Source organism: Sorghum bicolor, chromosome 2 (genome assembly GCF_000003195.3).
Source record: "Sorghum bicolor cultivar BTx623 chromosome 2, Sorghum_bicolor_NCBIv3, whole genome shotgun sequence".
NCBI lineage: Eukaryota > Viridiplantae > Streptophyta > Magnoliopsida > Poales > Poaceae > Sorghum > Sorghum bicolor.
In genome coordinates this window covers 46,813,171-46,826,237 of record NC_012871.2, presented here as the reverse complement: position 1 = coordinate 46,826,237, position 13,067 = coordinate 46,813,171, and the positions used below count along the sequence as shown (strand labels likewise).

The 13,067-nt window shown below is 42.2% G+C and overlaps 1 protein-coding gene across 1 annotated transcript in view; it reads left to right on the top strand.

The window, feature by feature from the left end:
- The window catches only part of LOC8062043 (structural maintenance of chromosomes protein 6B), a 35,867-nt gene continuing 23,143 nt past the window's right edge, over positions 344-13,067 (top strand). The window contains exons 1-10 of the mRNA XM_002462064.2: positions 344-548; positions 648-753; positions 1,853-1,986; positions 2,808-2,863; positions 3,332-3,418; positions 3,788-4,108; positions 4,787-4,906; positions 6,014-6,148; positions 10,529-10,605; positions 10,692-10,767. Of these exons, the coding sequence (XP_002462109.1) occupies positions 440-548; positions 648-753; positions 1,853-1,986; positions 2,808-2,863; positions 3,332-3,418; positions 3,788-4,108; positions 4,787-4,906; positions 6,014-6,148; positions 10,529-10,605; positions 10,692-10,767 (1,221 nt within the window). The 5' untranslated portion in view covers positions 344-439. The remainder of the gene's footprint in view (positions 549-647; positions 754-1,852; positions 1,987-2,807; positions 2,864-3,331; positions 3,419-3,787; positions 4,109-4,786; positions 4,907-6,013; positions 6,149-10,528; positions 10,606-10,691; positions 10,768-13,067) is intronic.

Sequence of the window (13,067 nt, the reverse complement as noted above, 5' to 3'; positions counted from 1 at the left end):
AAAAGATTCGTCTCACGTTTTCCAATAAAAATGTGTAATTAGTTTATTTTTTTATGTACATTTAATGTTCTATGTATGTGTGCAAAGATTCGATGGGATAGATGAAAAAATTTTGGGTGGGCAACTAAACAGGGCCTAAACAAGGCCTAAACCGGACTACTCGACATTGGGCTGTTTGGTCCGCGTTGCAGCCCGCCAACAGCGTCCGAGATGGCGTTAGGACCGCCCAACCACGGCATTTCCGTTTTCGGAAGCCCATCCAATCCAACTTCCCAGCGGCCCGCGGCTATTTTCGGGGGGTTTTGGCGGGCTTCTTCCCAGCGAAAAGCTGCCGCTCCAGCTGCCCCCCAAACAAAACCCCGCAATCCCCCACTACCCATTCTTTCGGGTGCAAGCTTCTACCGACGAGGAGAGAGAAGGCGTCGCGTGGTCGCCGGCGATGGCGGCGGGGACGATCTCCCGCATCCGGCTGGAGAACTTCATGTGCCACTCCAGCCTCCACATCGAGCTCGACCAGCACGTCAATTTCATCACCGGCCAGAACGGAAGTACGCCTCCCAAACCCTAACCCCCGTCCCTCTTCCCATTTATCGTGGTGCCACCTGACGAATGATACCCTTCTCTTCTCCTACGACGCGGCGGCGCAGGCGGAAAGAGCGCCATCCTCACGGCCCTCTGCGTCGCCTTCGGCTGCCGCGCTAAGAACACCCAGCGCGCCGCTTCCCTCAAGGATTTCATCAAGAACGGTTGCAGGTTGCGCCCGCCTTCTCTCGTTTCCCCCCTTCTTCTTTTAGCCCTGAAAAATTAATTTTTACTCAATGATTTTTCTAAAGAAAGTTAAATCAGCTTTAGGGCTAACGATCTTTGGGGTTCTGTTACTGCGTTGAGCTGTTTGGCTGCCGTCTGTCTATTGGGCTAATAGATACATATGAGTTATGATTACGGAGAACTGCAAATATTGTGCCACACACGTTCACCTAGTATATTCCCAGTATGCTCCTCAAGCTGAGGCATTTGCAGTATATTGTACTCCCCCCATCCCAAATTATATGTCATTTTCAAGAATCTTGGAGAGTCAAAGCATCTCAAGTTTGACCAAAATTATAGAAAAAAAATACAGATTTATGACATCAAATAGATATACTATGAAAATATAATTAATGAAGAACCTAATGATACTTAGTTGGTGTCATAAATGTAACTTTTTTCTGTTGTGGTTCCTGCTATTCTGACAAAATTGTTTTGGCAAAATCTGAAATATTTTTCATGTTTCACAACTGAACTTCGGTGGCTACAGGTTGTTATAAGCTGGTACCACCGATCATCCTTGTTGATGCAAACACTACTTTTACCATATCCTACAGCATTAGTTAATAATCAATCACTTTACATGCCAGTTTACAGCCTCAATGACCAAAGGAAAAACAAAGTGAGGAAGGTTCTCCATCATTGTGTAAATGTGTACAATCATCCTCTCAAGTGACCACCTGCTTACAACAATCTTATAGTTTGTTTAGATACCGATTTTCACTAGAGTTCAAAACAAAGCTGGGGAATGCCATGGTTATGTCCCTGAATAGGAAATTAATGTATGAGGTATTATCCTATCATATAAATTTGGTCAAACTTGAGATGCTTTGACTCTTCAAGATTCTTAGAATGACTTATAATTTGAGATGGAGGGAGTATCTGACAAGCGTAAAGATAATTTCTTGACTGTTTTCATTCATATAGTGGGTTCTTAATCTGCCACACATATTCTCCACCATACAACCTTTCACCCGTATATTGTATCTCCTTTTTGCAGCCAGCTGTAACCTGGTCTAATTTTTCATCTTCTCTACTACTCCAGCTATGCAGCAATTACTGTGGACATTAATAACCATGGAGAAGACGCGTTTAAGCCCGAAGTATATGGGGACACTATTATATTGGAACGCAGGATTACTGAATCAGCTGGTTCTACAGTTTTGAAGGATCAACATGGTATAGTACTTGTTCTAGCCTCCTCGATTGTTGGTCATGTTCTTCTATTGCAATTGGCGTTTCTTGGGTGAAGTTGCTGGCACCAAGTTGTCAATTTTTGGTCATGTTTTCATTCTAATAGACCGTGCTATTTGCTTTAACATTATTGTACCTTTTGAGATTATTAATTTAGATCGTTGCCTTTGTTTAGTCACTTGTAAGGTTGATTTATGATAGAGGCTTCTCCTGACTGTTGAGTTCACTCCTTTTTCTTTTCGCACACTTACAGGCCTGGCTGTTTTCAAAATGTTAGCACTATTGCCCTTGGTTTCTAATCAATGTTGGGGCAGTGGTGCAAACGTTTTGGTAATTAGCCCTCAATATGCAAATGCCCCTTTAAAATATTAGACTGTTGCATTTTTCCTTTATTAGTTGTCACAACCTTTCTTGTGACAAGCATCATGATCCACTTCCAAGTAGGCAAAAAATTCATATGCTCTTAAATTGTTGGCTTCTTCCTACATGTTTTTAAATCACAGACATTCTGCCTTCCCACGATGCGCAGTTTTTATATGTTACCCTTCATTTCCATCATAGTATCAGCTAAAATTCTATTAAACGAAACACTGTATGCCTTGAATATGACAATGGCTTTTAGACCTGAATAATGGGCTGATATTTGAAGTTGCATTAAGTATGGATTACAAATTGATAATTGTGGTAAAATTGCTAAATTGTACTAAGAGAATAGCCTTAATTTTTTATCAGCTCTTTTAGATTTTCCCTTGAATTCTTATGTTATACTAATTGTTTACTGTTAATGTCTGCCTGTACTGGAAAAGGGAGGAAGGTGGCGCATCGCAAGGATGACCTAAATGAAATAATTGAACATTTTAACGTAAGTTGCTTGTTGCTTAGAACAGAACATTCTTGTCTGTTTGACTTGCTTAGTTCATTGGTTGCCTCTTCATTATTTGTTTTCTGTGGAGTACTGGTTTAAAATAGGCAAAATATGATCGTATGATTGTTAATATTAAGTTGATAATTTCCACACTCTCTTGAGTGCTTAAGGCACATGGTGAGGTTATGCAACAACACACACATCCAACATGGTATGTGGGCAAAATCAGTCAGCATATAGGAGCTCTGCACACCTTGATGTTGATAATATAAATCGCTTCTAGTTTCTTGACAGCATGGTATATATTTATGGATGCTTTTGGTTAAACAGTTGGTACTTCAACATGGGTTCATTCTATAGATATCTAATTGTTTTCATCTTTATACCTTTCTGCTGGAGTACTTAATTAATGTGATTACTAGATATATGTTGTCTGCGTTATTATGCATCTGTGTCACTTTTCAGATTGAAGTTGAAAACCCTTGTGTAATTATGAGTCAAGACAAAAGCAGAGAGTTTTTACATTCAGGAAATGACAAGGATAAGTTCAAGGTAATCAAAACTTTTAGTTTCACACCACTCTTCTGCAATTTTTAACTATGCAATGGAACATCTATGCCTTTCAGTGATCTATTATTGTCGAATGCAAATTCATGTGCCCGTCAGTGGCCTGGCCATTGTATATTTTTCATTCTTGCCGAATTATTTGCTGATTGTTATTTCATGAAAAAGATAATACTCAACTTATTGATAGGCCAGATTTCAGAATATACTGTACCATTTTAGATAAACTTGAGCAATTAGGCTTCAGTCATAAGTTGGAGTTTAAAAGTGTGCTGCATTCTGTATGCTCTCCTAATATAACTGATAACTGGCCTCATTCTAGGTTTTTGCTGTTCAATTATTTCTGTTTTGCTTCAGTTCTTTTTCAAGGCTACGCTTCTTCAACAAGTGAATGACTTGCTTGCTACAATAAGAGACAACCTGAACATTGCGGACTCTATAGTTGAAGAACTGGAAGCGTCAATTAGGCCAGCGCTCAGAGAACTAGATGAGATTCAGGAGAAGATAAAGAATATGGAACACATTGAAGAAATAGCACACGAGATTGAAAACTTGAAGAAAAAGTTGGCTTGGGCATGGGTTTATGATGTTGACAAGGAGATTGGGGGACAAGAAGAGAATCTTGAGAAACTCAAAGAGCGTATCCCTGCATGCCAAGAACGAATTGATCAAAATATAGTAAGTGATACTTTAATGGGAACAATTCTGTCTCATTTTTCTTAGAGCAGTCCTGTTCTACGTATACCATGATATATATTTTTTGTTATCTAACTGCCTAACTTTACTCAATCCCTAGTTGAGTACAAGTAATGCTGGAAGAACTTCATGCTTGTCAGTCAGCATTTTACCAAATATAAATTCATAATAGACTGCTATTTTTTTGCTTGTATTATACTCATAGTTTTGTTAGATCAAATGTTGAATTCAAGGACACTTTAATACATTTGAATGATGAATGACCATGTATGATGTTTGTAATAATGAATGGAGTGGACTTTGATCAAAGCTATGTAGAAATTTGGGTCAGCTAATTAGAGCTTCTATATTGTAAATATGCAATGCAGGGTATAAATACCATAATTCGTGATGGCTAACAACCTTGATCTTCTGAATTTGTTTAAAACATTTGCAGTTGATTATTTCATGGCAGTTTGAAGTCATCATTTGTTCATTTACAAACTAACCTGTTGAAATGGAATTGCCATGGTTCAAGTTTCATTCCCTCCAGTTTTCCCTACTCACTGAGGATGTTGCATTCATGCTGCAAAATTTGTGTGCTAAATTAATAATTCAGGTGGACCAGGTCTGAAATGTTGAAATGGTTGTTAACTGAATTGATCTTTCCTTATCTTGTAGGCCATTATAGAGGAACTGAGGAAAGAATTTATTGTGAAGAAAGAAAATTTTAAATCTTTTTTAGAGAAGACACAAGAAGCTAGGAGGATGAAGGAAAAAATGGATCATGACATTCGTGAGGTGTGTTGATGGCTTAAGTAGCTTTCAGTACTGCTGTGTACATTGTTTCTTATGTTTTACAGCAATTACTTAAACACATTATGACTCGTAAATAACAACCTTGGTGTTATTGCATGTGGTTTTCATAATAGATGTATATTGTATATTTGTATGCATGTTCATGGCCTTATGAATATGAAATTGCACTACAGTGCAAGCACCGATACATTTCAATATTCAGTTTACTGGTTATACTTCTCATTTCGGTGTAAATTATGATCTCAATTCTAAACTTTACCTTTAGCTCATGGATAGTTGCCACATTATACCACTACTAGCCATATAATTCTGTTCACATTTATCACTTGAGGCAATTGTGTTAGGTTTACCCCCACATCGGAATTTGTTGGTGGGGGAGCACAACATATAAAGCAGGGGTAGCCCTCACCTACTAGGGTAGTTTTTTGGGTTGAGTTAGGTCTGAGGCCTTGATATGTTGTGGGCTCCGTTGGTCTTGGGACTGTGGGGGTGCTGGCTCGTGGGTATAGTGAGCTATGAGAGTTAAGTCTTGTGATAAGCCTCTTCGTCAGTGATTGCTTGGAGGATGGGAGCATCAAGGCCAGGCATATCGCCACTACTGATCAGCTGGGTGACATTCTCACCAAGCTGCTGGGGAAGTCCAAGTTCCAGGAGGACGATGGCAGCCGGATCAATAGGATCCAGCACCTAAACAGTGGCGCTGCCCCTGGTGGAGATCGTTCTCTCCCCGGGGGCGCGGGAAAGAAGCTATTGGCGGCTAGGGTTAGGATCTAAACCGAACCTGTACGATTGATACCATGAAGGAGAACAGAATTTGTGTAATTGGATGGATGTATTGCATTGAGGTCTTGGACAGTTTATATAGAGTACAAGACTTGAGAGGCAAGGCAACCCATGGATACACATCTAAATTACCAAATATACTCTTAACAAATTAGAATTAGGTGTTGTCAGTTATGTGAAATTGTCTTATTTAGTATTTATGTGACAGATTTCCTGAGAGTTTGAAATTGCATCTATTTCTATTAGATACTACATATGATTGCATCATTACTTTGTTAGCTCTTAGTTATTCATGTTCCTTTGTAGGCTGTGAAACTGAAGATGGATCTAGAGAAAGAGCATGCTCGTGGAAGACAAGTGTTGAATAAAATGAATGCCCGTGTGAGACAACTAGAGGAGCAAGTTCATGAATTTGAGCTTCAGCATATGCAACAAACTCAGGTGAATTTTTTTTCTTATAAATGTATTTTTCTTTTTTTTGAGTAAAATATGCTGGTGGTAATTAAATTTGTAGGGTGCCATCTAGGTTTATTAACTTGCAGATTGCACAAGTGCAACCATAAACATGCTAAGGGCCCCTTAAGGATTTTTTGTAGGATTAGCTTTCCTAAGGAATGTTTCCTTTCCTAGCCTTTGGTTGATATGAAAAACAAAGGATGTTTTCCATAGGATTAGAATCCTATGACTCCATTCCATAATTCATAGGAAACAAAACATTAGCTCGGACCTCATGGATTTTTTCCTGGCGGGAAACAAAGTGCGTGCCTGCACTCAGTGCGCGTTCTTTTTTTTGGTTGGCAGCTTCTGGTGAGCCTTACGTGGGCTGGCTTGGGTCATTCCAGGCAAACAACAAAAGCCAAGGAGTAAAAAAAAGGCGAGAGGGTCCTCCAGTTCGCCACCAGGCGTGACTTTGAATGCACAACCGGTAGATGTTCAAGATTTAAAAAATGGAAGCATCTAGTTCCTGTGGTTCATTCCTGTGTTTCACCTGTGCTACTGTCAAAGGCCTTTCAGCTTTCCTGTGTTTTGAATTTCCATAGGAATTGAAGGGTATGGCATATAGATTCCTAAGGTTTTCCTATTCCTACATATTTCCTATCCTGTGATCCAAAGGGGCCCTAATTTGTGTCATCTAGGTCCATGAACTTGCAGAGTGTGTAAGTGCATCCCGATCTTACTAAATAGTGGCATCCAGGTTCAAATTGTTAGACATGAGCAACTATGTGTTTATTTTAATCTAATTTTGGATATGCTTCGTGTTCACATGCGTAACTATCACAATTATAAGTATCGAGAGAAAAAAGACAGCGCTAACATAAAAGCTGTATACCTGAGTCAGACTAGTGCCAAATGAAATAATTGGTTACTAATAATACAAGAGTTAGCCCAGGTTGAATTTGGCCTGATACAGCATGGATGGGCTACTCGGTGAGGGGAGTGTAGTGATGAGTGTGGAAGCAAGAATGCAGATGATAGCGAGGAACTGGTTGAGGGTCGTGGTTGACGGCGGAGGTAGTGGAAGAACCCGGTGCCACCATTGAAGAGGAAACCCATGGCCCACACGGGAAGGTTTATTCTCTTTGATGATTACAATCCAAACTAAGGTGCCCTTTGTATTTTAGGTGCACCTCCTAATCCACAAAACTCGCCTAACAATCCTTCATAATTACCGTTACCACCCTCTTGCTTGGCATGCCGCCTGTGTCGCCCTAGCCACTCCTTGGGCCAGGCTGTCTCTTAGGTCAACGACAATACTGTCAGCCCAAGGAGTCAACAACATGGCCGTTGTTGGAAGTATGACTCTATCGATTATTACCAACTTGATTGTACTCCTCTGTCGGTAGGGGTTGCACCAGAGCACCTGCTGTTTCTAATAGGCCACATGAAGATCATTCTGAGCTAGTCCATAAAAAGTGAGCCACTTCTTCATTGGTTATAGTTGTGTTAGTTATGCAAGTGGACACTGCTGTTCACATGTCTAACACTTTGGATCTAGATGACACCATTTAGTAAGACGAGTGACACGCTTCTAAAGTCTGCAAGTTCATGGACCTACATGACATAGATTAGCGAGTTTAGGGATGCACTTGTGCAATATGCAAGTTTATGAACCTAGATGGCACCATAGGACAAGTTTGAGGACTGCCAGTGTATATTACTCTTTCCTTTTCAAAAGGTAACTCTATCTCAATAGAATGGCTATGGAATTAATCAACTCTTAATAGATCAAGCCACACATGGCCTTGATTGTCTTGGTTCAGATCTTGGCTTTATATCTTGAACATAAGTGAAAAAATTTAAAGTGCAGATTCACCCGTATCTTACACAATTTGTTTCTTTGTTGAAAATTTGAACTAAGGATGATGCATCACACGTTCCCATATACAATTAACTTAGAAGATCAAGGGTGCTTGCGCCCAGATCTCATCTCTCTTTTATGTCAATCAATTTTTTTTTTCTCGAACACGCAGGAGAGCTGCGTATCTTTGTATTAAGAAAAAAAAGGGGCAAGTGCCCTTACAACACACACCCACACTTCTAATCTCTTAGAAAAACACACGTGCCTTTTACTAAGACAAAAAAAGACGACCTCACCTCCGCAAAAGAATACTGGCTAGGCTCAGGAGAAGAGCTTCCCTGAGCCCTTGCAAGACTCCAGTAACATTGTTCCTCACTTACGAGCAGCAATGCTCCAGCCAAGTTAGGAGGAGTACCATAAAAAACACATCGATTGCGACGGTTCCAAATTGACATGCCCCAAAGATGATAAGCGATTGAGTTCTTTTTTGTGTGAACCATCCAATCTTGACTCTGCCTTGGCCCACCATTCATCAAAGGAGGGTTCATCTTGTTGTGGTGAAAGGGCCTTTAAACCCACTTTCTGCAGCAAAACAAACCAAAATTCTCATGCAAACACACATGATACTAACAGATGATTGATAGTTTATTCCTCTTGATCGCACTGGAGGCAGTGAGTAGGATGTGGGAGACCTCGGCGTGCTGCCAACCACATAAAGAAGCGGCATTTTCTAGGAGCCCAAATTTTCCAAATACGCTCCCAAGGTCTGAATGTAATGGAGCCAATGAAGAAGGCCTCATATGCAGATTTTGCAGAATATTCGCCTGATGTCGAGAGCCGCCATACATGAGCATCCTCCACTCCAGGCTGCAGAATCACCTCTGAGAGAACATCCCATAGCACTAAGAATTCAGTGATGATTCCAACAGTTTGAGCTCCTTGGATATCTGCAATCCAGCTATGGTTAGTAAGGGCTTCCAACACAGTCCTCTTATTAGCTCTTCTCTTGTTAACAATGGCAAAAGTTTGTGGAGCAAGATCAGCTAGTCGTTGTCCATTGATCCATCTATCCTTCCAGAATAATTTGCGAGCACCATCACCCACTTCTGAAATGATTGCCACGGAGAAGAGAGCTCTTACTGAAGGACGAACTTGGATAGGAAAGGCCGACCATGGTTTATTGGGTTCAGTTTTCTGAAGCCACTGCCATCTCATTCTAAGTGCCCATCCCAGCCTTTTCAAGTCATAGATTCTGTCATGTGGGGCTGACAATACAGCCGTCGGCTCCAGACACGAGGAGCAGCCAGGGCAGCCCCCAAGAGCACGCATGGCCTGCAGCAGCCCGAGGTGGTCTAGTTGGCTGCATGCTTTAGTCATTAAGGCAATTAAGTAATCACGAGGTGGTCTAGTTGGCTGCATGCTTTAGTCATTAAGCAGACACGAGGAGCAGCCCTTGACAGATTCCAAGCCCTCCAAGCTCTGGAGGTCGGCAGACCCTGGGCCATGCCACAAGACAATGCCCACCTTTCACATCTTTGCGTCCCTTCCAGAGAAATCCCTTTCTTATTTTATCTACTGCCTTGAGAGCTCATGCTGGAGGGTCCAAGACCATTGCCAAATAGACTAAAGTTGAGGTGAGTACAAATTGGACTAGTATTCTTCTCCCAGCTCGGGAGATCAGGTCTGCTTTCCAGCCAGGCAACAAATCTGCAATTCTGTCAATTATTGGCTGGACTTGTGCTCTAGTTAGTTTATGCATAGATAAAGGTATACCAAGATACTTGCATGGGTAGAAGATGGGATATTATCCTGGAGGGAGAGAAGCGATGGGCTGGCAATGACATGAGGAGGTTCAGGCCTCCTGAAGGATAATAGCCCTATGTCATGTGTTCTTTTCCTTCCTTGTTGATGATCTGGTTACAATAATGCCTAGTTATAAGGGTCTTGGCTTGATGCTGCTAGACTACGAACTCGGTGTGATTGGGAGGGGGGATTTCCCCAAGGCATTAGGTTTTGATTTCAATTCAAAATTCCTGCCCCCCTTAAGGCCCCAGAACCCACCCCCCCCCCCCCCCCCCATGTTCATATATTAGTCCGTGTCTTCATTCAGATAGGAGTTTTTCCCTTATTAGCCAAGGTTCTACCTTCTGTTTTGGGTTGCCCCTGCTCTAGTGCTTTGTAACTTGATTAGGAAATCCTGGACATACTTATCCAGGTATCGATTAGGCGGGCTCTGTCAGTTACATTCCCAAGATATTCATTATTGGAGATTCTGGATTATGCTTGGTTGGTGGGCCTGAACCACAGCCATATATCCTATGCTGGCATATACCTCTTATTGGGATTTTGAATATTTGGCCTTTTATTTGTTTTGATATTCTCCAGCAGTCAGCACTAATGTGTTACATCCCTTTCGGTTTCTTCTGTATATTTTATTTGGCTTTGGAACCTTTAGTTTTCTTTTGGTACTTCCTATTATTCTATCTCATTCTCATTTGAATCCTTTCTATATGAAATCGAAGGCTGAAGTATCTCAAGTTGAGGATAGCCTACGGGAATTACAGCAGGAGATAAACTTTGCCCATTTAAATGCTACAAGGTAGTTTTTCATCCTAATTACTTTTGCTTTAGGTGACAATCAGGTTTGTTTATTGGATGTTTGATTCTGCCTTGTGTGTCATCCAGGTTAAATGAGGAAGAAAAGAAATCATCCGAAGAACTACGGGGCATTATTAAAAACATCAGTGACATCGGAAAAGAGGTATTTATAATTTTTTGCCTCTCGAAACTAGGTCTTCCTAGTGGCTTATTCATTGCAGTTTTGTTATGATTCTCAAATGTGCCACAAGAAAACCAGCTTTCTGCACAACGAACTGTCATCTCTTGAGCACCATCTCAGGAAGCATACTAGCCAACCTAACGGTGACATTGATGTGTCTTTGTGTTGCCGACTAACAAAGTCTATTGTTCTTTGGTGTGTGTTGTAGGGGTCCTTACCCTTGTAATTCTTTTTTAGTTTAATGATACACAACTCTCCTGTTCGAGGAAAAAAGTGTTAAAAAGAGTGAAGTGATCCACAATTGCAGCTTTAGGGTGCTAAGTTGATTAAAAAAAACTATTGAGGTTTAGAAAGCTGGTCATGCCCTTTTAAGGGGTTGTATGACTCGCTTAGACTCTTCTTAGTATAATGATACACAACACCTGTGTGTTTGAAAAAAAAGTTTTAGAAAGCAACCATAATACTTGATGCAATATAAAATAGAACCGCGACCTAAGTCAAATCTCACTTATGCTGAAAACAGTATGGCATATAGAGGTAAAATATGTCAAACCAGCAATTGGAGAATGATTTGAATAGTCACAACTGTCTGCATCATATAATTTTTTCCTCTTTGAGTCTTGGACACGTAAGAGAGTTGTATATCATTATTGTAGAGAGACACATATAGGGAAAACACCACACACCTTAGGGGGGGTGACCTTCCATATTTATAGCCCAATAGGGCTTGGATTACAACATGTCTAGATACAATGTATACATGACTATACATGTCTACAATACATGTCTAATACCCGCCCATAGTCGTGCGGGAGGATCTCGGACTCAAAGATTGGACCTAAAGTTAGTGAACAATTGTACAAGCAAGCCTTTGGTCATGATGTCCGCGAACTGATGTGTCGAGGGGACATGGAGTACCCAAACCTGTCCCAAGGCAAACTTGTCGCAGACGAAGTGAATGTCGATCTCGATGTGGTTTGTGCGACGATGGTGGACATGATTAGCAGTCATATAGACAACGCTAACATTGTTGCAGTTGCAGTACACGACGGTGGCAGAGGCAACAGGCGCACGAAGCTCTTGGATGAGCTGACGAAGTCAACAACACTCGATTACGACATGAGCAACCGCGCGGTACTCAACCTTAGCACTAGAACAGGACACCGTCGTCTGGCGCTTGGAGGACCAAGAGACCAGATTGTCGCTGAGGAAGATGTAGTAGCCGGATGTAGAGCGCTTGGAATCTGGACAACCTGCCCAGTCCGCGTTGGAGTATGTGGTGAGAGAGTCAACCAGCCTAGAGCTGAGGTGGAGGTTGATGGACAAAGTGCCCTTCACGTAGCAGAGGATGCGCTTGATCAACGTGAGATAAGGCTCGCGAGGAAAGTGCATGAAGAGGCACACCTGCTGGATCACGTAGGCGAGCTCAGGACGGGTGAGTGTCAGGTAATGTAGAGTGCTGACAAGACTCCGGTACTGGGAAGGATTGGCGATTGGAGCTCCGTCGATAGTGGGGAGCTTGGCACGAGTGTCAATTGGGGTCACAGTGGAGTGACACTCGGCCATGTCCGCCCGCTGAAGAAGATCCATAGCGTACTGGCGCTGGAAGAGGAACAGGCCCTCTAGAGAACGTGTGACAGAGATGCCGAGGAAGTGGTGCAAATCTCTGAGGTCGGTCATGGCGAACTCAGAGTGGAGACGCGCCATGATGCGCTGTACCAGGTCACCGTAAGGATGATGTCGTTGACGTACAACAGTAGGTAGGCGGTAGTGTCCCTCTTTTTGAGCACAAAGAGGGAATGTCGGAGATGGATATGGCGAAGCCGAGTAGGCGGAGATGGGTGGCGCACCGCTGGTACCATGCACGAGGAGCCTGTTTCAGGCCATATAGAGAAGAAGACAAACATCATCAGGGCGAGCAGGGTCGACGAAGCCTGGAGGCTACTGGCAATACATAGTCCCCTCCAAATGACCGTGACAGAAGGCGTTCTTCACGTCAAGTTGGTGGATCGGCTGGGAACATGAAGCAACAAGGCTGAGGACGACGCATATTGTGGCAGGCTTGACTTGATGTCGTGGCACTGAGAGAAGCCGTGAACCACCCAACTTGCCTTGTGGCGGGCAAGGGAACCATCCGAGTGGAATTTGTGTTTAAAAATCCACTTACCTGTCACAACATTGGCGCTAGGAGGACGAGGGACAAGGCACCAGGTCCCATTATCAATGAGCGCCTTGTACTCGTCAGCCATAACAGCCCTCCACTGAGGGTTGGCCAAGGCACT